Consider the following 26,973-nt stretch of genomic DNA (forward strand, 5'->3'; position numbering starts at 1 on the left):
GACACTTTTAACAGAGATGAGAGGATGCTGTATCCAACATTAAAGTCAGATTGGATTGTGTCTTTCATTTATGGGGACAATGTTATTGATGGATTGTCAACCAGTCCCATTCTTTATACTCCCTCATATTGACTACATTTTTTGAAATTATTCTTCTTTTAAATTTTGGATAAGCACATGGATGATGAGGGATAGTGTAGGGGGATAAGCTTAAATGAGTTCACAGGTTGGTGCAATAGTGAGGGCTGAAGGGCTTGTTCTGCGCTGTATTGTTTTATGTTCTAAATCTTGGGTTAACCATGAATTATGAGTCAGTTAGTCAAGAACGGACCTTTTTAGCCTTCAGAGCACATTGCATCAATGCGCTTACACTTCTGACTTCCCGTAGAATCCTCTTGCTGTTGACATCAGCTCTCCATGAAAGATTCCTCAGAATGCTAGCCACAACCTAGAACAATAGAAGCATATTAACAACTGAACCAAGAGAGCAAACCAGTCCTTAATTCCACCTGGAAGTTGCTGGTTAGAAAAAGTGGCACACAATGGTAAATTGACATTCATGTTTACTTCAGTCGCAACCTGATTTCCAGCTCAAGGATGAATACCAGTCTCATTCTCCTAGTCTTTTCCCACCAAGGCAACCAATGCAGTACATTCCAAACTCACAATCTCTACCAATTAGAAGGACATGAAGTGTGGATGGATGGGAGTACCACCTGCAAGTTCACCTCCAAGCCACACACCATCGTGACCTCACTGTAGCTGGGTCAAAATCCTGGCACTCCCTTCCTCATAGCAATAGTGAGTGTCCCTACACCAAAAGGACTGCAGAGCTTCAAGAAGGAAGCTCACCACCACCTTCTGCAGGGGCAGTTAGGGTTGCCAGTGATGCCCACATCTGATGAATGAACGAAGAAAGACAATTATTTCCAATTTGATAACTACATTATTAGACATACGCACATTATTACTTTATTTCCACATCTTTACATGCTCAGACATTTATTAATGTGATGCAATTCAAAAACTGAGTTTGAATGTAAATAACGGTGACACAATGAATATCTCCCATACATACAAGATTAACTTTTGCCATTACTGAAATGATTCAGTGGTTGGAATCCACCGAGTGAACTTTTGAGTCTTGATGGCAACAGGAAAGAAATGAGCAACCACTGAATTTTGTGTCACCAACCAGTGTTGACGGTTCCCTGACTCTGATCTACCCCTGGGCCATTTTCCCAGACACTGAAGGAGGTTAGAGAGCATAGACAGACAGCTAACGCATTGGTGGTTGTATGTCAGAGGCTGACTGGAATATTCCAGGTCCCTACAGATATTGTGGAATAGTCAAAGTTGTCGAGTCTTCTATTTTTGTTTTCAGGCAGCAACGCATCTGTTCTAGGCATGTATTTTATTTCTCTGTTTCTTTTCTTGCTCCATCACCATTCTTTTGGCCCTGTAAGATCAACTCTTCAGTTATTCAACCTTTCCTGTCTTACACCCTATCAGGAATATTTGTCCCCTTGTCTCACCCATCCCTTGCTCAGAACCACTTACATTTTTAACTTTTCCAGTCTGATTAAAGGCTGTTGATCTGAAGTGCCAATTCTTTCTTTCTCCACGCATGCCACACAACTTGCTAAATATTTCCTGCATTTTCTGTTTTTATTTCAGGTTACCAGCAACCCACTATTCTGCTTTGCAAATTGAAGTAAAGGATTTCTTTTACTTTAAAGTTGGCACCTCTGATTGGGGAAACCAAAGATTAGTATTTATTTTTCAAATTGAAAATTGTTTAATATATTAACAAGGGATGCTATTAGGTAATTAGGTAGACAGGGCAGTTAAGAAAGCATTCGGAATGCTTGCCTCCATTGCTCAGATTATTAAATATAAAAGTTGGGCGCAATGTTAAGGACATTGGTGAGGTCTCTTTTGGAATACTGTTAATGGTTTTGGTCGCCCTGCTATAGGAAGGATATTATTAAATTGGAGAGCATTCAGAAAAGATTTCCCAGGATGTTGTCAGGACTGGAGGGCTTATATGAATAGGAAGGGTTTGGAGGGATATGGGCCAGGTGCTGGCAGGTGGGACTAAATTGGGTTGGGATATCTGGTCGGCATGGACAGGTTGGACCGAAGGATCTGTTTCCATGCTGTAAATCTCTATGACTCTATGACAGACTGGATTGACTGAGACCTTTTTTCACTGGAGAGTAGGAGATCGAGGGGTGACCTTGTAGAGGTTTATAAAAATCATGAGGTCATTGATAACGTGAATAGCAAAGGTCTTTTCTCTCGGATGGGTGTATTCAAAACTAGGGGGCATTTTCTAAGGCAAGAGAAGAAAAATGTAAAAGGGACCTGAGGGGCAACCTTTTCACAAAGAGAGTTGTTCGTATGTGGAATGAACTGCCAGAGGAAGTGGTAGATGCATGTACAGTTACAACTTTTAAAAGACGTTTGAACAGGAATATGAATAGGAAAGGTTTAGAGGGATATGGGCCAAACACAGGCAAGTGGAACTAGTTTAGTTTGGGAAACTTGGTCAGCATGGACAATTTGGACTGAAGGATCTGTTTATGTGCTGTATGACTCTATGACTCTACTGCATTGAGTTATTTTGGAATGATGATATTCCGTCAAACTTTTACAAAGCAATGTGAGCTTGCCTTCAACATGATATTTTACCTAATACAGCAATGCTCATGTTATCTCTCATTACAGAAGAAACTGGATATGGATATTTTGATATTGAAGAATCCAACAGACGTCAATACAACTGTCATACATTAACATTACATTCTTAAGGCACATAAATGTCTTGACTAACCTTAAACTGTTAGATTACACAGAGAGCATGCTTCTAGTAGAACACTATGCTTCAAATGATCCAAGGTAAGATGTAATATGAGAAATTTATGCACACAGATCATATGCTATGTTACAGTGACATGTCTCATAAAGGTATGCTGACACACTGACCATGAGACAAAATACGACATCCCACATTTTCCAAGGATTAAGATTTATGCAATGCAGATGAATATGCCTTACATAAACACAGAGATGTCAATTTGATTATTATACAAACAGGTAAAGAGAGTGTAGAAGATTAACATTTCAAACTTAAATGTACTTTGAAGGTTTGACAACTTGCCCCAATCTGCTGAATTTGCATCTGCAGAACTGTGTGTTATACTCTGTATCATTGTTTGACAACTTGTTTGGCTTGCTGCTGATTGTTGTACACAATCATAATCATCAAAATGTTCTTCAATTAGTTTTCCAAATATCTGCCAGCAAGATTACTGGAGTCTCTTATAGATGATCACTGCTGCTGCCATAGTGTGAGTTTGACTCAAAAAGACAGGTTTACCCAATGCAGCAATGCTTTTGGCACACTCCAGAATATATGAATTTGGACATTGATATCACGGTATTTAAGAATCCAACCATTATTTACAGTTAATACAGCTAAGCATTATATAAAATCATTACATTCTCCAGCCATATAAGTCTCTGACTAAACATTAAGCCAATAGATTGCACAGAACAACGTACTTCCATTAGAATGCTAGGCTTCATGTGATTCAAGGTAAGATGATGTATGAAATCTTTATACGTTTTGGTCACATGCTATGATACAGTGATGATATCATAGGCATGTCTCATAAAGGTATACTGACATACTGAATGTGAAATGTAGCACAACACAAAATATCTGAACGAAATGCTTTATAATTCACCAACCTGATGGATGTCTTCACTTTCAGACTCTAACTGGGCCACAATACTTTGCATGCAGCCTTTTCTGGAGCACAGGGTAGCCTGTAAGATGAAAACAAGCGCAGAAAGCTGAACAACCAAGCACATTTCAGTTACTGAAAAATTTAATTCTCTCCCCTCTAGATATTTCTGATCAAAACAAGGTTTCACACCTGTGGTCAGTTGGCTTATGGGATATGGTGGTTCTGAAGAGAAGCTGAAAAAAATGATTCACCACAGAAACATCTTAATATGGCCTACTTATAATTGGATTGGCTTTGTCATAAGAATTAGGTGGGCTGACTTAGCTGAGCTGAGCCAAGTTTTAGGGCATTATAACTGGAGTCCATACCCTGATCTTGGAAGTGAGAGAGGATATGCAGCCAGGATTTCCATTCTGATGATATCAATTGGACCCTGTTGAAAACTTCAACAGCTGTGATATTGCCTAAGGCTTAATAACCTCTCAAAACATGCTACAGGTATTCACATGAGGAATGACCATTCTGAAGTTCTGGGTGGTGCCAAAATCCAAGGATCTTAACAAGTATCAGCTTCACAAGATAAATTGAGAGGAAGGGACAAGGGATTCATTGATAAATAGAGCAGCCACTCCTATCTGGGACACCCATTGCCCTTGACCAGTTTATTGCTAGTGACCTATCAGTATCTTTCAGAGAAGGCTGTCCTTCGACTAGAAGATTGGGTTTCTTAATGGATGAGTCACAGATTAAGTTATCAATTATTTACAGTGCACAGACATTAATTAATAAACTTAACAGATTGATTAACATATGTTGACAAAATGTAAGTGAATTTCATCTACTTTTCATCATCTAACAACCAAATAAATCTAAAAATAAATTGTATCAATGAAATTGACTTTATGTCTGTTCACAGCAGCTTCTCATTAACACTTCCTTTTATATTAATCATGTCTTGGTGTGAACATTGTAATTAGGTAAAAATTAACTGAGAGACTGAGTATATTGGGAACTCCCACTGGACAACACTAAGTAAATGATAACTTTCCCTCTACACTTTCCCCCATCACATATTAATTTCTGAAATTCAATAGTTATATATAAATTATGTTATTGTATTGATTTTCAGTAACTGTGAACTTTCTAAATTCACAGATGGAATATTACAAATACTTATATATATCTTAACAGGAGAGGTTAGGCAATATGCACCAAATTTGTACCTTTTACAAAGTGGAAGCAATTTGTCACCAGTGTAACTATCAATCATACATTAATAATTTGTTCTTGTCAGGGGTTAAGGCTGTTAACATGAAGGATGATAGTATTATATTTCAAGAGGATATAGACAGGTTGCTGGAATGGTGAACACATGGCAGGTGAGGTTTGGTTCCTCATTGTTATTGTATCTTAGCCCAACCCCCTTTAGCTGCTTCGTCAATGACCTTCCTTCTGTCATCAAATCTGAAGTGGAAACGTTCACTGATGATTGCACAATGTTCAATAGCATTCATGTCTGCTCAGTGTTTTTGAACCAAGACTGAGGTTTGGGTTGATAAGAGACAATTAACGTTTGCAAAACACAAGCACCAGACAACACAGTATCTAATCATTGTCCCTTAACATTCAATAACATTAACATCACTGAATCCCCCACAATTTTACCATTGACCATAAACTGAATTGGACTGGCAATTTAAATACTGTCATTCAAGAGCAGGTAAAAGGCTAGGAATTCTGAAGTGACTAACTCAGTCAAAAGCCTATCCATCATCTACAAGGCACAAGTCAAGAGTGTGATGGAATATTCCCCACTTGCCTGGATAACTGCAGCTCCAACACACTAAAGATGTTTGACACCATCTAGTGCAAAGTGGCTCAATTGATTGGCACCACATCCACCATTTCTAACATTCACTCCCTTTGGCACTGATGCACAGAAGCAGCAATGTGTAACATTTACAAGACGCAATGAGTTAACTCACCAAGATTCTTCCACTAGCACCTTCCAAACCCACAAGGTCCACCATCTAGAAGGACAATGGCAGCATGGGAATACCACCACCACAGGTCGCCTCCAAGTTACACACCATCCTTGGAATTATGTCACTGTTCCTTCACTGTCACAGGGCCATAATCGTGGAACTCCCATCCTAACACAGAATTGTGGGTGTCCTTTACCCCAACAACTGCAACAGGACAGGAAGGTTGATCACCAACATCTTCTGTAGGGAAAGTCCAGAACTAGGGGTACAAGTCTTAAGAATAAGGGGTGAGCCAATAGGCCTGAGATGAGGAAGAATTTCTTCACTCAGAAAGTTGTGAACCTATGAAATTCCTTCTCACGGAACGCTGTTGGGACCAGTCATTAGATATATTCAAGGGGGAGCTGGAAATGGCCCTTGTGGCTAAAGAAATCGAGTATGGAGAGAAAGCAGGAATGGGATACCAAAATTGCATGATCAATCATGATCGTATGGAATGGTGGTGCAGGTTCGAAGGACCGAATGGCCGACTCCTGCATTGATTTTCTATGAATTTTTGAATTAGGGATGGGCAATAAATACTGGACTAGCTAATGACACCCACATCCCAGGAAAAGAAAAATTGTTTTAAAAATAGGAACAAGTTGATTCCATTTAGTAAGAAGAACAGACAAAGATGCTGCAAGCTGAATAATGCCATGTTAAAATGAATACAAAACACTTCTTGGGGATTTAAGCTGAATCAATAAAGGATCAGCAGGAACATGAAAGAGATCTTTTTTTAAATGTCCAAGCAGCTGGGATTTGGCATGCCTGATAGTATGTTGGCTACACTATCAACTGGGTCCTTGAAAATGAAACTAGACAAAGACTAGAAAGAGAAAAAAGGTGCATGGACAGGGAGACAGAACATAAATTTGTGGTTTGCTCTTTGCAAGAGTGATACAAATTGGATGACCAATATGGTCTCTTTCTGTGCTGTACACCTCTACCATGCCATCTAAGTTGTTGAAAGTTGTCCCCAACTATGTAGTCACAATACATGCCTCCAATATTGAACTTCTACATAAACATTGTGACACAGAACCAGAAGAATCATGAGGATAATATCTACAGCCATAAACACAGGGTTGGATGAACCCAACATACTAACTTTTCAACATGCAAAAATAAATTGCTGGAGAAACTCAGCAAGTCTGGCAGAATCTGTGGAGAGAGAAACAGAGTTAATATTTTGAGTCCTGGAATCCTTCTTCAGGCTACATGCTAACTGTCCGCCCATGATCCTTAGTAAGTGTTCTTTTGGCAAGAACAAAGGCTATCCTATGGATCATTTTGTTTTGTCTCTTGACCAGTAATTTGTGAAACATGAGTGAAGTATGGTTACTCACTTTGTTGACGACGTCTCCGAAGGTGAGGTTAGTTAACGCCATGCCTGCGTAACGGCGCAGGGCTGAATTCAGGGGATCATTGGTCGGGCCATACATGTCACAATCAACCTGAAGCAGCTCAGCAACTGCCTGCAAACCTCCTGCATTGAAAGTGGGAAGAGAATAAATGCTGTGAGCCCCTCCAAACATCTTAAAAACCAAAATAGAAAATGCATCAAATGCCAAGCAGGTCAGGCAACATAGAATCCCTACAACGCGGAAACAAGCCATTCAGCTCATTATGTCAGCACCAACCCTCCGAACAGCATCCCACCCAATCCCAGCCCCTTTACCCTATCCCCGTAACTCTGCATTTCCCATGGCTAATCGACCTAGCTTGCACATCCTGAGACACTACCCATCCAATCCACTTAGGCTGCACATCTTTGGACTATGTGAGGAAACCAGAGCACCCGGTGGAAACCCATGCAGACAGGGAGGACATACAAATTCCATACAGATCTGAAGCTGTAATCAAACCTGGGTTTCTAGCATTGTTAGGCAGCAGTGCTAACCACTGAGCCACCATAACATACATGGAGAGGGTATGAGAAGTTGAGTGAATTTTTCGGGTCAATCACTTCTCATCATAACCGAGAAAAGGTGAGAGGGCTGAACATGATGGGTGGGGGTTGAGGGGCATACACTGGCCATTCAGAATCCAGTTCCTCAGCCAAAAGTGCGACTGGTGCATTTCCCAAGTTCTTAGTGGGACTTACACACCTGCCTGGGAGAAGGTCCCATTTTTGGGAGATGCTGGTCAATCGAAGCAGTCAAGAACTCCGACAATCCAGGCAACACCAGAGCTCGGTAGTAGATGCTCCCAGAGATTCCAGGTATGCCCAGGAAGAAGACCCCATGGATTCCAAATTCCATGAGTTCTGGAACTTCTGGCAGTAGGGGGCATCTTTCAGAACCTCAGCGAACACAGCAAGTGTGGTGGGGTTCTGGGTTTCATGCATGTGCGGGCCAGAGGGAAGAAGGGTGTGGTGGTCTCATGGAATGCCCCTTTTGGGCAAAGGGCACACTCCAATAATGGTAATGCCCCCTGCCTTCCTGCTGTTTCAAATACCGTATCTTGAAAAAGGAAAACGGATTGCCAATTCCTACCCAGCTACATTTTGTATGGGCAACATGACATTTGGATCAACTGACCCTTAATTATTTACTTACCACTTTGGCACCTGCCCAGCCTCTATTTGGGGGTGAGATTGGGGTAAGTGGTTATAAGCCATTCCACCCAAAACAAACCCGGCAGGGGGCACATATTACCAAATGTAGAGGAGTAACAAGTGATGTCTCGCAGAGTTAGTTATATTCCAGCAGATGAAATTATTCCATGCCCTGCTGGAATTATAACTTTTCAAAGTAAGAATGATTCTATTCTACAGCCTGAGACATCAGTGGCAATGAATACAATCAAATGAATTGGAATTGAAATTTGCATTCAAGTCTCCAAATGTTAACTAAGGATTCAAATTTCTTCATCAATTCCTCTTGACATAACAAATTTGTTTGTAATGGAGTCACAGAGATGTACAGCATGGAAACAGACCCTTCGGTCCAACCCGTCCATGCTGACCAGTTATCCCAACCCAATCTAATCCTACCTGCCAGCACCCGGCCCATATCCCTCCAAACCCTTCCTATTCATATACCCATCCAAATGCCTCTTAAATGTTGCAATTGTACCAGCCTCCACCTCTTCCTCTGACAGCTCATTTTATCTGTGAACTTCGCCCAACAGTTCCTCCAAGATCAGTTGCGAATTTCACTGTTTGTTAATTTTCCCAGATGAATTAAAATTTGACATTGAAATCTAGAAGACTCCCAATTACACTCCAGAAGCAATTATTTCAAAGGATTCACATCTAAAATCCATTAAAAAGCAGCAGAATAATCCTGATTGATGATTCACTGCTGAAACACTCTTTAATTAGATGTGCAGAACTAATAAGTTTCTGATTCCAAGACATACTTACACTTACAGGCCTTTATGTTTTATGAACATTGACAGTACTTCTCAAGAATAAAATCAGTAATGTTGGCTTTCCTGTTATGATAAAACATTTCGTCTCCAGGGAAGTGTGGTGGAAGCTGATTGAATAAATAAATCTTTATAGAGAGCTACATGGGTACTTGAGGATGAGGAACTTAAGAAACTAAGAACAACAAGTGGAAATGTAAAACTAAGCATGACTGGTCTTTCTCAGAGCCAGCAGTAGTATAACAGTCCAATGGCCTCATTCTGTAAGCTATGACCCAACAAAGTACCAGATTCGGTCGCTGAATTGAAAAGAAACTTTTGCTGGCTGGCAAATTTGAGTGATTATTTGTGTTTCAAATCAAACCTATAACTATGTTGATTCTGTTTTTTGTTATTAAATATACGATTTCTCTCATGATAAAGCTGTTGGAGATTTATACTTAAGTCCTAAACATCTCCTCTGAAGTTGAACAGAAAAGTATATAAACATGTGAGCTTCCATTTCAGTTGAGTAAATCCAATGGCAATCATATTGTTATAGCAAAACCTGTTTAGCTATTTGTTCTCCACTTCCTATGTAATCCTTCCACTGCTCCACCACAACCACCACATGGCTTGTGATCACCATACTAGTCTAATCCAAAATTCTCATCCTGTTCCCTCTACCTCACTGCATTTCTTATGACCTTCTCAAAACCTACATTGCTTACATTGTCTTCTCAATTTCTTTCTTAGTGTCCATCACTCCTCACAACACCTTACATGAAGCACTCTGCCATTTTCTGCTATATTAAGGCACAATGTAACTACAATCTGTAATTGCCACTAATAACATGGTTCTGGTTTGTAGAACTCTGGTCTATTGACAAGACTCTAGCCCAGTATATTGTGCTGTTCTGTGGACTTCTTAATAGGGATATGGATGACTGAGCCTCCAATTTTCATAGCTGTAAATTCAGGTCTTTTACATTTCATCTTCCCTTCTTAAGTGTTTGTTCTTTGAAATACTCCAGAAAATCCAATCTCTAATTTGTTACAACTAGCTAAAACTGAGAATTAATGGGAACGTAAAAAGAAAGCCCAAATAACATTTATGAACAACGGTTACAACTTGCCAAGTTCATTCATGGCACGTCGGTATTCTTCATCGAAGGACAGCTTCATTATCGCACACATTGCTTGGCAAATCTGGGGCTCAATAGGCAGTGGCACTGCAAGGGGAAAGAAGAGCAGAAGCACTTAGGTTCAACATTTAACAATGGCCAGTTACAGCTTCTGTCCCTAACTATCTCTTTTATCTCCTTTTTTTAAAAATTATTCATCCTTCGAGTGGCAATAATTAATTAGCAGAAAGTGAGGACTGCAGATGCTGGAGACCAGAGTCAAAAAGTGTGGCGCTGGAAAAGGATAGCCGCTCAGGCAGGATCTGAGCAGCAGGAGAGTCAATGTTTCAAGCATAAGTTCTTCATCCTGTTGAAGAGCTTATGCTCAAAACGTCAACTCTCCTGCTCCTCGGATGCTGTCTGACCAGCTGTGCTTTTCAAGCAGCACACTTTTTGACAATAGTTAATCCTTAGCTCAGCCAAGTGATTATTGAGATGGGCTAGATTGTAACAGACTGTGGACCTTCAGCAAGCAGCATAGATAACATTGACAGGAAGCTGGAGGAGGGAAAAAGGCAGACCAACTTTATGCTGGTTGGGTTAAAGGAAGTAGGCTTGGAGGAGACTTATGTCAAGCTTAAGCACCGGCATTGATCAGAATTAGGTGCACTATCATGACCAAGCAGGTTGAGTGTCAACTCCAAATCCTTCCAATATGCCATTGGTAGATGGTCAATGCTGGACAGTCTCCAAGTCATTCAGAACCCCAGGTGTGATAGCTGTACCACAAAAGGCTTTCTGCATTAAACAACTCCATGCCTGGGTTCTTGCTACAGGCCATACTTCGTAACAAACATAATTTTTGCTTCCTGGAAACAAAAGAAGGAACCTTTCAGTGTTGTATTAAGTTATACCAATAAGAAGATTCCAGCTTTTATGGAATTCAAAGCACAGAAGCAGATGATCTTTTGGAGACTGTCCAGCATTGACCATCTACCAATGGCATATTGGAAGGATTTGGAGTTGACACTCAACCTGCTTGATAAAAGCTGGAATCTTCTTATTGGTATAACTTAATACAACACTGAAAGGTTCCTTCCACCCCTGGGTCAGTGTGGTGCAAGCTTACACCTTTACAATGTATAACTTACATCCAGCATAATTTGCCTCACTTCAAGCATGAGGCCAATCAGTAATTGAGAGTTTGTTTTGATTTATTATTGTCATGTGTATCGAGATGGTGGAAAGTATTGTTTTGTGTGCTATCGAGACAGATCATACCTTACATAAGTACGTAGGGTAATAGAACAGAATGCAGAATAAAGCTATAGAGGAGCTGCAGAGAAAGATCAACTCTAATATATGAGCAGTCTGATCATAAGTCTGAAAACAGTGGGGAAGAAGCTGTTCCTGAATCTGTTTGTGTGCTTTTATGTGTCCTGCCTGATGGAAGCGGGTGGAAGAGATTATAACTGGGTGGGAGGGGTCTTTGATTATGTTCCTGCTTCTCTGGGAAGTATTGCTGTGGAGGAGCTAAAATTCTCCTGAGTCCAACCAAAAAGCAACACAAATAAAATTTCCAGCTGAAATCAATGAATAACACACAGGGTCTAAACTAGCCCAGGGGCCAAAAGGTCAATTGTAATATCCATGAAGTGTCACTTACGGTTGTTAGATTCAACTCCATTGCTTTGTCTGTTTGTGTCCAACCATTCCCAGCAAGTTTCGCAGTACAAGCGCACTTGTTCCAGCACATGCAGGACACGCATTTCTCTCTTGGCCTGCCCTTCATCGGGCTGGGAGTATATGATGTTGTGCAGTGCCGCGCTGGCACGGGCTCGGGCCTCCTTGCTGCTGCTGGAGTTCCTGCTCGGTCCTGAGTCCCTCTCACTGTCGTGCAGGAGCTGAATGAGCAGCGGCAGGCAACCAGACTTGCGCATGGCAACACAGCTGTCCTGGGAGCTGGACATGGCGAGCAATGTCCTTGACATATCCTCCTTGTCACGGGTTGCTAGCATGGACAGCAGCCAGAACACCATCTCCACCTGCAGATATAGAAATTCAGGAAGGCTTTTCTCTCTTTTTTTTTCAAATGTTATTCTGTTTTTATCCCATCCCAATTTTACAGTACTTTGCACCAATTCTTAAAATAATTCCATCCATCTGATTTTTCCCACTGTATTGAAGGGTGTCCTTCAAACTTGAGGGCGTTAAAATTTGCCCAAAGAGAAAGGGAAAATGTTGGAAAGACTCAGCAGGTCAGGCAGCATCTGCAGAGAGAGGATGAGCTAACATTTCAGGTTGATGATCCTCCATCTGCCTGCTCAATGCACACGGGGAGACAAGATGACAGGTACATTACTGGATCTCTGTATCTGGAGAGCTGAATAGGTCAGTTAGTTCAGTTGGCTAGATGACTGGCCTGAGGCTCCAGCTGATACCAAGAGCATGGGTTCGATTCCTACAGTAGCATAAGGTTACTGTTATTGTCCCACCTTCACAAACCTCTCCCTCAGCTGAGGTATGGTGGTGTTCAGGTTAAATTCACTACCGGTTCTCTCTTTAATGAGGAAAGCAGCCCTCTGGAACCAAGACAACTTTATACACTATAATAGCCATAGCCCCAGATGCCTATGGGGCTTCACTCCCAATAGAGACAGAGCAAGACAACTGGTGGTGTTAACCTAAGGGTCACCACACCTGAAGCAAGGGGTGAGGTTGAGAAGGAGAATCCTTCATGGTAACGTCTTGTTCTTAGGGGTCAGTTAACTCAATTGGCTGGTGAGTGATGCCAACAAGGTGGGTTCAATTCTCATATCAGTTTTATACAGGGCAGTTCAGAGGAAGGGTCACTCACAGCGCTTTTGAGTATCGGAGTTGGGAAGTCATGTTGAGATTGTACAGGACATTGGTGAGGCCATTTCTGGAGTACTGTATCCAGTTCTGGTCGCCCAGTTATAGAAGGATATTATTAAGCAGAAGAATGTTCAGAACAGATTTACCAGGATGTTGTCAGGTATGGAAAGTTTGAGTTATAAAGAAAGGCTGGATATGCTGGGACTTTTTTCACTGGAGCATAGGAGGTTGAGAGGCGACCTTACAAAATAATGAGGAACTTCCTGAGGAAGTGATGGATGTGCGTTCAATTATTATGTTTAAAAGACATTTGGATAAATACATGAATAGGAACGGTTTGGAGGGACATGGGCCAAGAGCAGGCTGGTGGGTCTAGTTTACTTTGGGATTATGTTTGGCATGAACTGCGAGGAGGGAAGGCTCTGTTTCTGTACTCTATAAATCTATGACCCAAAATGTTAATTCTGTTTTCTCTCCACAGATGCTGCCAGATCTGCTGAGCTTTTGCAGCAATTTCAGTTTTTGTTATATAGGGCTACTTTGAATGTGGATGGTAGTCTATATCTTCATACCTTATGTCAAAATTTTTAAAATCTTATTTCAAACTTTTCTTAAATTATTACACTTACCTTACTGCCCAAGTTGTTCAGTCCTTGAGGTAAATTATTCATTGTGCTCTCTGTGCCTTGATCATTTGATTTTCCACAACACTGCATACAAAGCAAATGGTTGTCTTGTTAGAAAGAAATGTGACAGAGACATTGTTTATTTAGGTTCATAACATGGAGCAGAGTTAATTCTACTCATTTACTTTGTGGTGAATGTCATGACCACTGAAGGGCAGATGACCAAGTCCCACCTTTCTGGAAATATTTGACTTTTTGCTATTTAGGGTGTGATCCCTCACCTTTCCAGAAGGCAGAAAGAAAGGAAAATATTAGGAAAATTGGCCCTGAACAGGGCATTGCCCCCTTCCTGCCCCCTCATCAATTAAGTGCTGGGCGAGAAGGTGCAATGAAAAATTTCTCAGCTCACCAGTAATTCATGCTTTTGAGCGGTCAATTCATGACCATTTAAGGGCCTCAATGCACTACCTTCCTGATTAGCTGCTTCCATAGTGGGTGGGAAGGGTATATATTTTCCTGACTGAGAAAACACACCAATCTGCCTGCCAGGGTAGATGGGAGAAGACTCAAATTGCAGCAACATGGGGCACTTGGAAACATGATGGGAGATAAAATGGAGACCTCGGTGCTTCTTTCAAATGTCTCTCTCCCTGCGACCTTCACCCCATGAGAAGACTGGATTGCCTGAAGGACATTAATGACCAGAAATTGTTGCCTCAGATTGACCAGCAGGATCTGGAGACCCATGTCACCAGAGTTGAGGACTGTGATAGCCAGACTCCCTCCTCATTTGCCTGTCAATGAGCTGGTATAGATGGGCCATCAGATGAGTGTTATCTTAAGAGTGAGGGTGAAGTGTTAGCTGTCAAGTAAGAAAGAATATGGGAGAATCTCAGTATTAGTTTCCTTAAATTGACTCCTGTTGAACCTTGAAGTGTTATATACTCTGTAAGTTTGAAGAGATCAGCAGTATTGTTTAGTTAAGGCACAATGCACCAGGGATTACAGTAAACTGTCAATCATATTATCTTGCTTGTCCAATAGGCAATAAATCCCATCTCACCACTAATTATGGAATAGCAGCCGTGGCTTCCTTGGTTGCACTCTTTATTCAAATTCACAAGTGTCTGAGACCCATTCCAGGACTGAGCACAAAAGCAAGGCTGACATTTGTGACAATACTATAAGTTTATTTGACATGCATTTCGTCCTAGTTTTTTTGAAGAGAGGTTTTGAGCCATAGATACTGAGCTGTCTCCTCCAAGTTAATAAAGTAAACAACTTGTGATGCATTGGGTTTTTTTTTAATGGTAGGAACAATAGAAACAGCATGAATGGATGGAGTCAGACTCCCTCAGAACCAGGGCTTTAGGTTAGCTTTCATGTTTGTTGGGATTTTGAAGTGGGGTGTGGAAGCTGCCATCTCTCTCTCTCTCTCTCTCTGTCTACAAGAGTTTTCTCTTGCTGTTCTTTTCTCCTCTACTGGAGAAATTTCGTAAGTGAGACAATCTGTGTTTATGGGATGTTACTATCTTGGAAATGTTGCTGTTCAGAAGTTAAATAATCTATTATTCTGTTACGTTTTCCATTAGGGTTAAAGTTATACCAATTCCATTTTCTTTTGTTTATATTTTAACTGTAGGGTAAAAATAAAGTGTGTTTTGCTTCAGTCAGAGTAACGTAACCAATTAAATTACATCTGGAACACAGTACCTTACACTTGCCTTTAAATAAGAAATGGTTAAGCTCTAGGCTATCTTCTTGATCTATCTGAAGGGGATTTGGTTTTTTCCATAACACATTCCAATGCAGTCCTGAGAGAGTGTGTACTACTTATTTAATGGCTTGGCTATAGAGGCATATTTAAGACGTAGTAGAGAAGTTACCGATTATTAAGAGAATCAAGGTTTGTGTGGAGAAGGCAGGAGGATGGAACTGAGAAACAGAGAAGCTTGATGTGGTGAACAGCCTAATTCTGCTCCTATATCTTAAGGTCTTATGGCCTAATTTCTCATCCAAAACATTGTGCCTCTCTGTCCCATTTCCTGTTCAAGTGCGTGTAAAAGATACTTTGACACAATCTTGAAGAAGAATAGTGGCATTATTCTTGACATCCTCTTCAATAGTTACTGCTCAATCAACATCACAACAACAAATTTTCTGGTAATTATTCATAGTCCATTTTGCAGGATCTTGCTCTCTGCATATAGTCTCTCATGTTTCCCGCATTACAATAGCAACGTCTAAGTCATTATGTGATGGTGCCAGTACGGACTGGGTGGAGAAAGTCAGCAGTCACACAATACCAGGTTCAACAGGTTTATTTAAAATCACAAGTTTTCGGAGCATTACTGCTTCATCATGTGATGAAAGCTTGTGATTTCAAATAAATCTGTTGGACTATAACCTGGTGTCATGTAACTTCTGACTCAAGTGGCATGGTTCCCAATAGTGGAACAAAGGAAATGGGAGACACATAAGAGGTCAAGATTGAAAGAACATAGAATTGTCGAAGGGAATATTCACTTGTTGCTAATGTTATATTGAAAGACCATGGTAGTGTAAGCTTATAAAATTCATGAATTCTGAAGTTTTGCCTATTGGATCCATTCAAGATGCTAGTTGAAGCTTTCGTTTACCAATCTCAGCAGGGTACTTTAGAGAGGAGTGTCAAGTAGAGCCATAGTTTTTTTCTGCAAGAGAGGTAAAAATATTAGCCTACTAATTTGTTTCAGGCCTCTTACCCATCAATGTGCAATGTGCTGTAAAAGCACAGTGCAGGAGCTAGGGAGCAAGTCTGTTCCTAAGTCAGTGAAAGAAACATGCAGACTGTTTGACTTGAGCTTTTCTATACATTCTGCAGCACTGGGGAGTTGTATGAGCTAATATTATCTGAGACACAGAAGCAACAACCTCTGCTAGAAACCCATACTTTGTCTTGAATTGCTTTACTTAATAGGACTCCAATGGATCTATTTTGAAAATAAATTCTCAAGTTAGATATGTTCTTCCATAGATCAATTTAATAATGGGAAAACTGCTACATAGGCTCAAGGGTGTCCCCACTGACAGATTAAATAGACAGTCCATTCCTTGGATATTTGAACTACAAAGACTCTGGACACACAGCCAGAGCAGCAAAATCAGTCACAGAGATCCCCCTAACCTTGAAAAGGGTCAAGATAAACTCAGGAACAGACAATTTAGGCAATAAATTCAATGTACACATTCAGATGAAGAGCAAAAGGACATCATGATTTACTTGATGACCATTCTTTCCACATAACATTAATTGTTAATGTAATACATTGAAAGACAAAAGTTAATAAAAAAAATTTTTAGGACAGAAGAAAATGTTACTTAAATTCTGATCATTTATATGTGCCTGATTTAGATAAATTAAATGCTATTAAATTTGCTCCTATGGTGATATTTCATATGTAAGAACTGACTGCAATTTCAATATAACAATACCTAATTCATAATGTAGGAACATACAGGATTAAAAACATACAACTGTAGAATTCTTACAGTACAACAGGAGGTCATTCTGCCCATCGTGTTTATGGCAATACTCTGCAATGGCAACTCAGCTACTCCCACTCACTGGCCTTTTCCACATAATCCTGCACATTATATTCCCAGCAGTTAATTCTCTAATTCTCTTTTGAAGACTTTGATTGAATCAATCTTCACTGCACTCTCCTGCAGTACATTGCAGATCCTAATTTTTCATGGTGTGAAAATTATTTCTTCCTTCTGTTGCAGTTGTTTCTTTTGCCAGTCGCCTTAAATTGGTGTACCTTTGTTCTCAATTGGTCCACAACTGCTAATAGCTTCTCCCTACCTACTCTGCCCGGACCAAAAATGATCTGTCAAGTCTCCTCTTAATTTTCTCTTCTCCAAGTTGTACTGCCACAGATTCTCCAATCTATTGATGTAAATGAAGTTCCTCAACTCTGGAACTTTTTCTCTATCCTATCTAATGTCTTCACTTTCTGCCTTAAGTGTCTATGACATTAATACAAAGAAAAGCAGGCATCCAATTCCTGGTAGACGCTCTCTATACCCTCCTGCAGCCTGACAAACCATTCACCAGTACTCTCCAGTTCCTGTCACTCAGTCAATTTCATTTCCTTAAACATTGCTAAAAGGAGACTAGAAGTTGAAGCTCTTCGTATTGCACATATCAAAATGAAGATGCAAGAAATAGACTTGAAAAAAGAGACATCATTTGTAGCAGAACGAGAAGAGGGCAGTAATTAGTTAAGCTATGATTGGTATGGAGATGCAGCCTGAAAAGCTAATTGTCAATCTTAATTCTCAGACCATGCATGTAGATTCTGAATGGACAGGGTGTTCCCATGGCGATGCGATAATGTGCATACAAATTGGCCTACACAAAACAGGGTCCTGTGTTTTTACATATGTAGTTTCTAGCACAGTCAAATGCATCACACGATGAACTTGGTTGAAGATCTTTAATTAGCACAGATAATTTAATAAATGATTACCAATGGCAGAACCACATTTAATGTGTACATGTACTTGTCTGAGGATTGCAAGTATGGGCTGACTGAGCTTGAATGGCCTACTGCCCACTGGAATAGCTAATGGGACATGTTGTTTGATATGGTCTGCCAGTCATTAGGATGTACAACCTCTCTTCCTGGCATCACACCAGCACTGAAACTCATATACCACGTATTCATTTGTGCGATACGTGAGACGTCTTAATGGCTAGGTGGCAGCGTCCTGTTAGTGCAGAAAACCAGTTGTAGATTTACTGCATTGTAGCAGCATAAGACAGCTGACTTCATCTTTTATTTAATATTGCACATGCTGGAAGCTACATACATAACTACTTAAGATAAAGGCAAAAGGAATTTATATATACATTTTAACTTTATCACAAAAATAATAAGACAAAATGTATCGATTTCTAGTCTCCTTTTAGTTATATTTAAGTTTCACTATAATGCTTTTATTCCTCCATAGCTCAAACATTGTTTGCACGTCTGTTATGTGGCACTTTATAAAAGCTTTTTGAAAGTCCATGTATATACAATGATCTGCATGACCTTCACCAGCTGTCAGTGTCACCTCATAAAAGAAATGTAAGCAATTTTGTTTTACATGATTTGTTTTTAAGACATCTGTGCTGGCTAACCTTTCCAAATCCATATGTGTCTAAGTGACAGTTAAATTTGTCACAAATTATCATTTGTTTAAAATTCACTTACAGGCTGTGAGCATCACTGGCTGGGCCAGCATTTACTGCCCATCCCACCCTGCCCTTGAGAAGGTGGCGCTGAGTTGCCTTACTAAACCACTGAAGTCTACATGCAAGTTGACCCATAACGCCATTAGAGAGGGAAGTTCCAGGATTTTGACCCAGCGACAGTGGAGGAATAGTGACATATTTCCAAATCAGGATGGTGAGTGACTTTGACGGAAACTTGTAGATGGTGGTGTTCCCATGTATCTGCTGCCCTTGTCCTTCTAGATGGAAGTGGTCACTATTTGGAAAGTCTAAGAAGCTTTAGTTATTTTTTGCACTGCATCTTGTAAGATAGTGAGCATGGGTGGTAGAGGGAATGATGTTCTTGGTTGTGGTGCCAATGCTTTATCATAGATGGTGTTAAGCCTCCTGAGCATTGTCAGAGCTGCATTCTCCAGGAAAATGAGGAGTATTCCATCACTGTCCTGACTTGTGTCTTAATGGACAGGCTTTAGGAGTCAGGAGTTAAGTTACTCACTCAGGATTTCTCACCACTAACCTGCTCTTGTAGCCACTGAATATAAATGGCTGGTCCAGTTTGCAACCCCCAGTGGGAAATTCCGTGATGGTAGAACCATTGAATGTCATAAGTGCAATGGTTAGATTATTTCTTAATGGAGATGGTCATTGCCTGACATTTTTGTGGTGCAAATGAAACACAACCCTTCCATCTAAGGAGAATTGAATGTATTCTAGTCAGTGCTTCTGTAATTTCCACCTTTGTTTCCCTTAGTATCCTTGAATGCATCTTATCCACTCCTGGTGGCTTGTCAACTTTAAGTAAAGTCAACCCATCTAAAACTTTTAAATTAATTTTTAGCCCATTTAATATTTCGACTACTTCATCTTTCAATATGATTTGGACAGCATCTTTCTTACAAAGTTCTTATTTAGTGTCTTCATGAAATAATACGTTTTCTCATCCCTATTTGTTCCTTCTTAATACCCTTTTATTATTTATATCCCAATAGAAGACCTTGGATTTCTCTCTATGTTAGTTTCCACTATCTTGTCTTTGCTACTCTCTCTTTGCATTTCTTGCTTTATTTCACTTCCCCTCTGAACATTCTATAGTCACTCTGATTCTCAGTTGTGCTACCCACCCAACGTTGGTCATATGCAGTTTCTTTTTCTGTTCTTTCTTATTCTCTATCAATTTTGCCATTCAGGGAGTTCCTGCTTTGATTGCCTTACCTATTCCCCTCATGGAAACTTAGCTCAGCAGTATATCTGAGCTACAGGGAGAGGCTGAACAGGCTGGGGCTGTTTTCCCTGGAGCATCGGAGGCTGAGGGGTGACCTTGTAGAGGTTTACAAAATTATGAGGGGCATGGATAGGATAAATAGACAAAGTCTTTTCCCTGGGGTCGGGGAGTCCAGAACTAGAGGGCATAGGTTGAGGGTGAGTGGGGAAAGATATAAAAGAGACCTAGGGGGCAACTTTTTCACGCAGAGGGTGGTACGTGTATGGAATGAGCTACCAGAGGATGTGGTGGAGGTACAATTGCAACATTTAAGAGGCATTTGGATGGGTATATGAATAGGAAGGGTTTGGAGGGATATGGGCCAGGTGCTGGTAGGTGGGACTAGATTGGATTAGGATATCTGGTCGGCATGGATGGGTTGGACCAAAGGGTCTGTTTCCATGCTGTACGTCTCTATGACTCTATCCAAATTGTCTCCCCTTTGAAGGAAGTTCATTATCCTGGTAGAGTTTTGCCCTCCAATCTTTGATCCCAATTTACCTGTCTCAACCCTACTGAAGTTGGCCTTCCCCCATTATGCTTTTTTACCCAGATTGCACCTTGCCCTTTTCTATTGCTAATCTAAACCCGGATAGCATGATTATAACCCCTGGAGGTTCCCCTACTGATACTTGATCTGCAAGTATGATGCACAACCCTGACACACCCCTGAATTTCTTTTTCTACTAACTATCTACCCAGGTTCTTCCCAAATCTACTGACATTAGAATTCTTATTTTAGCATTAGCCTCAATTTTGAATAAATTGGAGTTAGATTTGCTGCCATATTATAGAGGCCTAACATTGTGACATTAATACCTCTACTTATTTAATTTGTCAAAGTGCACTAAAATCAGCAATACTGGACTCATATATTCAAGTAATAAAAAATTAAGCCTCTATTGTTTTACTAAACTTCAGGTGATGGAAGTGATGTAGGCTAGGACTTGAAGAGGATATCCTTGTGATTATAATGCAAATGAAAATTAGCAGAGTTTACTGTGTGGAACTCAGCAATATGCTTTTTCCTTTCTTTTCTAAAGACATTCTGTTATCTGTTTCTGGTATCAATGAGCACAATAAAGACATTGGTTGGAGAAATGGTGATGAAGAGTGAGTAATTTGAAATTATTACCAAGAGTTTCTCTGCTCAGTGGGTTGATGGCATGTGGAATGTTTAGTTGCAGGGAATGATTGGGGGAGCAATCTTTTAAAAGGCAATTGGATAAATAATGTATCTAGCTTTGCAATAACAGTAGATGCCTCTAGAGATCTTGGTACAAATTCTTACCGAATTTAATTATACATTTCTGTTTCTATAATTAGAAATATATTATCTCAAACTAAGTATATCGTTATTTCAAATGAATTATAATTGTTTTACATTGTAAGAGAGGATGTGTGTGCAAATGTAAGGGTTTTGCAACTTGATGTTTTTCACCTATCTCATTCCTTGAATTCATAAGATGTAGGCATTGCTGGCAAAGCAAAAATTGATCATCCGTCGCTAATTGCCCTCAGGCAGTGGGTTATGAATAATGTTCTTGAGCTGCTGCAGTCCTTGTGTTGTGCATACCCTCCCCAGAAATATTGGGAAGGGAGTTCCAGGATTTTGACCCAACGTGGAAGAACAGTGATGTAGTTACAAAGCAGGATTCGATGCAGATGCTGCTGGTGTAGCAGTTACAGGTTTGGAAGATGCTGACAAAGGGATTTGTGATTTGCTGCAGTGCACCTTTTGGATGTTGCATCTAGCTGCCTCTTTGTGCTAGTGCTGGTGGGAATACAGTAAATGGTTAATGTGGTGGATGGGATATAGATCAAGCAGGCTGGTTTGGCTTGAATGGCATTGAGTGTCTTGTGTGTTGTTGGAGCTACACTCATCCAGGTAAGTGGCAGGCATTCCGTCATACCTGAATTTAGATGTTAGACAGGCTTCAGGTAGTCAGGAGCTCAGTTATTTGCCACAAAGTTCCCATCCTCTGACATGTTCTTTTAGCCACAGTACTTTTGAAGCAGATGTAGTCAATGGGAATCCCCCAGGCCATTGATGGTGGGGTGGCACAGTGGTTAGAACTGCTGCCTCACAGTGCCAGTGACCCATGTTTGATTCCAGCCTCAGGTAACTGTCTGTGTGGAGTTTGCAATTCTCCCCATGTTAAAGGGTTTCCTCTGGATGCTCTGGTTTTCTCTCACAGTCCAAAAATGTGCAGGCTATGTGAATTGGCCACGCTAAATTGCCCATAGTGTTAGGTGCATTAGTCAGAGGGAAATGGGTCTGGATGGGTTAATCTTTGGAGGGTCAGTGAGGACTTATTTGGCCAAAGGGCCTGTTTCCACACTGTAGGTAATCTCATCTAATCAATTCATTCAGCAATGGGAATGTCAAGGAAGTTGGTTAGATTCTCTTTTGTTGCTATGGTTATCACCTGAAACTTGTACATCATTAATGCTATTTGCCCTTTAACAGATCAAGTATGAAAGATGTTGGCATAGAATTACATAGGACATATGACACAGGATCATGTCAGATAGCCCAGCCAGCCTTCACTGAGATCTATGCTTCACTTGAGCATCCTCAATTCTTTCCTGATCGAATTTTACCCTTGTAACCATCAAGTCCCTTCTCCTTCATAGGTTTGTCTAGCTTATCCTTAAATGCATGCATATCACAGCAGCTTCCCATAATACTGACTTCCACATTCTTACGATTCTTTGGATGAAGAGCTTCTGAATTCCTACTTGTATTGCTTGGTGACTGTCTTGCTGCATTGTGATCATGTACCACTTCATTATAATGAAAGGTTGTGAATGGAATTGAACATTAATGCAATTATTAGCAAGCATTTCCACTTCTAAAATTACTTAGAAGGAAAGATATTCACAGAGCAGCTGAAAACCATACAGCCAATGACGATATCCTCAGGAACCCCAGCAACAAAGCCCTGGGTCTCAGATGCCAAGCCTTCAATGTGCAAGACAATGGCTCCAACCAGTGGTGACTTCACCCTCATTCTCACAGGCTTCAATCCTATTTGTGGGCTCCTTGATACTGCATTTAGTCAGATGCTGCCTTGAGGCAGTCACTATGACATCTCTTGACGGTTCCAATCTACATTCTTCCCACCCGCAACTTTCCATGCTCATGAAATCCAAAATTTAATATTTCAAGAATAGATTAATTCATGTTTAAAACATCTTCACCAGGAGCAACTAATGATTTCTCCCAATAGTTTTGATCTTGTAAACTGCCTGGTTTGTGTCCTCCGGATCTGGACTGTTGCATAAGCTGTGCCATCAGTGCTTTACTTACTGGTGTAAAAGAGTATCTCTATATTCTCAGGCTCTGCAGGATAGAAAGAAACAATCTCTATTCAGGCAATGTTTTGAGTAAGAGAAGAGCCAATCTTTGTTCTTACTGCACTGACTGCTAGCAAGTGTCTTTGCCATAAGCCTGAACTCTCCTGCTTTTTTTTGTGTACACAGCCACAAAAGTGGGTCTCCTGTTAAAGCAGAAGCCTCCAACCATACAGCTACATCAAACTCCTAATGAGGAGATTGATTCTCCTGTTAAGCACAGTCACGTGTGAAAATGCTTCTTTCAGGTCAAAGCAGCAAGACAGTATAATCAGGTATGAACTACAGTTCTTCTGTTTAATTCTGGACTTCATTTTCCACTCTGCAAAATAGAATCTATGTGGCCTTTCCAATGCAGAGAGTTCCTTTGATTATCATCATGGCACCACAAATCCAACAGACTGCCTTCCAACAAGACATCTTGGCAACATTTCATTTGATGTTCATTAAAGCAAAGCTGAATTCACATTGCATTAACTGCCCCACTGCAATGCAGAAAATGTTCTGTTTCCACCAGACTCCAACAAATGAATCCCATCAATTCTGAACATCAGAACAATGAGCTGCGGAACCTTTGAGTGACAGTTGTATCTTTATTATTCGTGTTTTTTAAAATCAATCAGCTCATTATGCGGACTCAAAGGGCTATATGGTTTTTATTTAAAACATCATTTTGCTTAATAAAGAAATAAACCTTTGAGTTTGCGTCTTAGTGTGAAAATTACTGGAGGATTTTCTTCAGAGGCATTTCTGTCTCATCACTCCCCCAGGACAGAAATTGATGCAATTTGTGTAATTGGTATTTATCCAACAGTACAGAGCAGTTCAATGTTTATTGAGCTGAGGGGCTGGGGGATGGTTTAGGGTTGGTTAATTGATGTTACCATGTTAATACGAGTCTTTCTGTGATCATCAATGAAGTGACTGTCAGGCAGCATACATAAGAAATGTCTCTCATTTCAATAATTTATGAATTGCCAGGTGGCTTTAGTGACATATTTCATAGGCCTTTTCAAAAGATTATCAGTAATGAAGAGCTGCATTCTTTCTTACACGGGGCATAAAATTTAACAACATCCAAACATATTTGGTGTTGGATGGGATTACTACATTTAATAGGAATGTAGTGCTTGGAAATTCTATTGGTGGAAGCACATCTGACACATTGTGTCAATTTTGTTCACTGTGTACTTAAGAAAAAATATAATTGATTTGGAAGCAGTTCAGGGAATGAAGGGTTTATACTATCAGGAAAGGTTAGACAGTTTGGGCCCTTATCCATTTGAGTTTAAAATGAAAGGTGACATTGTTGAAATATATAAGATTTGATCTTGAGAAGACTTGACAGGTTGGATGCTGAAAGAATGTTTCCTCTTATGAAAAAGACTAGGACCAGGGGACATAGTTTAAAAATAAGACTCATTTAAGATGGAAACAGGTAAAATATATTTCTCTCTGAGAGTCATTAATCTCTTCCCCAAAACCATGGAGGAAGGTTCATTGAATATTTTTCAGGCTGAATTAGATAGTTTCTTGCTTGTTAATATGGGAGCCAAAGGGTATATGATGCAGGCAGGAAAGTGCAGTTGAGTCCACAACCAAATCAGCCATGCTCTTATCAGAAGGCACAGCAATCTTGGTGGGCTGAATGGCCCACTCCTGTTCCTAATTCTTATGTTTGTTTGCATGCCAATATGTTAATAAATTAGGTGTCAAAATGCATGTAGGAACACACGGATCTGGGGATAAAGGTGCTCAAACCATTAAAAGTAGCATCTTGGGTTAATAAAGCCATTTTTAAAAAAATGAAAAACTGGGATTCATTCCTGCCAATTTAAACTTGTATAGAACAATTAGTCAGACCACTTGTGTTTTTGTTTTTGCCGCTGTTTACCCATTATTTACTTATCTATGCGACTTAACTCTGTGATCCGCCTACATTGCTCGCAAGACAAAGCTTTTCACTGTGCCTTGGTACATGTGACAATAAATTCAATTCAATTCAACTCAGTTTAGAGCTTTGTGTGGAGTCTGGTCTTCACATTATAAAAAATGTATATAGAGACACTGAAGAAGGTGGAAACAATTATAAACTAAAGTTATATCATAACCAGGAGGTTATATTTATCAGAAGGATTGATCAGCCTGAGTGTTTTGTCTCAATAAGAGAGGTGAGGGGTGATCTGATACAGCGCTTCAAGATTATTGAGAGAGTGTAATAGTGTAAATGTAGAGAAGATAGTTCCACTGGGTGAGGTTAGAACTAAGAGTTGTAAGTATAGTCAATACTAAATCCAATGTGGATTTCAGAACAAACATCTTTATCCAGAGGGTGGCAGGAATGTGGTGCTCACTATGACACGGAGTAGCTGAACATACAAGTTAGGGACTGGAATAGGAGATTCCATCCCTTGAGCTTAGTCCCCTATTCAATGAAATCCTGATCACTCCACACTCCCAACTATCCCCCAATAATCATTCACCTTCTGCCTTATCTACCTCTGCCTTGACCATAGGCAAGGGCTCTGCTTCTGACATCCTTGGAGGAAGAGTGTTCCAAAAACACACAACTCTCAGGAAGAAAATATTTCTTCCCATCTCTGTCTTAAATGGGCAACCACTTATTATTAAACATTGACCTCTAGCTCACATCCTCTCTGTATGCACCCTGCCAAGACCTCTCAAGAGACTGTGCTTCAAGCAGGTCACCTCGTTGTCTTTGACCATCCAATGGAAACAAGCCTAGCCTGTCTAACTTTTCCTCATAAACCAGCCTGCCCATTCCAGGTAAGAGTCCAGTAAAGCTTGTCTGAACTGCTTGCAACATATTTACATCTTTCCTTCAGTAAGGTGACCAGTGCTCCAGTTATGCTCTAGGAGAAAGTGAGGACTGCAGATGCTGGGGATCAGAGCTTAAAAATGTGTTGCTGGAAAAGCTGCAGCAGGTCAGGCAGCATCGAAGGAGAAGGAGAATCGACGTTTCGGGCGTAAGCCCTTCTTCAGGAATGAGGAGGGTGTGCCAAGCAGGCTAAGATAAAAGGTAGGGAGGAGGGACTTGGGGGAGGGGCATTGGGAATGCGATAGGTGGAAGGAGGTTAAGGTGAGGGTGATAGGCCGGAGAGGGGGTGGGGGCGGAGAGGTCGGGAAGAAGATTGCAGGTCAAGAAGGCGGTGCTGAGTCTGAGGGCTGGGACTGAGAAAAGGTGGGGGGGAAGGGAAATGAGGAAGCTGGGACTTACTGTCTTTAATTTCCAATACCCGCTGTAGCAACCAGTACCCTTCTACTGACACCCTCTGACTGACTGAACTGGTCCTCACCCTGAACAACGTCTCTTTCCAATTCTCCCACTT

At 40.5% G+C, this 26,973-nt stretch overlaps 1 protein-coding gene across 2 annotated transcripts in view; it reads right to left on the bottom strand.

Moving 5' to 3' along the window:
* Window positions 1-26,973, bottom strand: part of apc2 (APC regulator of WNT signaling pathway 2) — a 206,721-nt gene that overhangs the window by 17,804 nt on the left and 161,944 nt on the right. For both annotated transcript variants that reach the window (XM_072594240.1, XM_072594241.1), the window contains 6 exons: window positions 13,746-13,826; window positions 11,927-12,305; window positions 10,273-10,368; window positions 7,132-7,271; window positions 3,757-3,834; window positions 332-448 (listed from right to left, as the gene is read on the bottom strand). In XM_072594240.1, the coding sequence (XP_072450341.1) occupies window positions 332-448; window positions 3,757-3,834; window positions 7,132-7,271; window positions 10,273-10,368; window positions 11,927-12,305; window positions 13,746-13,826 (891 nt within the window). The remainder of the gene's footprint in view (window positions 1-331; window positions 449-3,756; window positions 3,835-7,131; window positions 7,272-10,272; window positions 10,369-11,926; window positions 12,306-13,745; window positions 13,827-26,973) is intronic.

Source organism: Chiloscyllium punctatum, chromosome 24 (genome assembly GCF_047496795.1).
Source record: "Chiloscyllium punctatum isolate Juve2018m chromosome 24, sChiPun1.3, whole genome shotgun sequence".
NCBI lineage: Eukaryota > Metazoa > Chordata > Chondrichthyes > Orectolobiformes > Hemiscylliidae > Chiloscyllium > Chiloscyllium punctatum.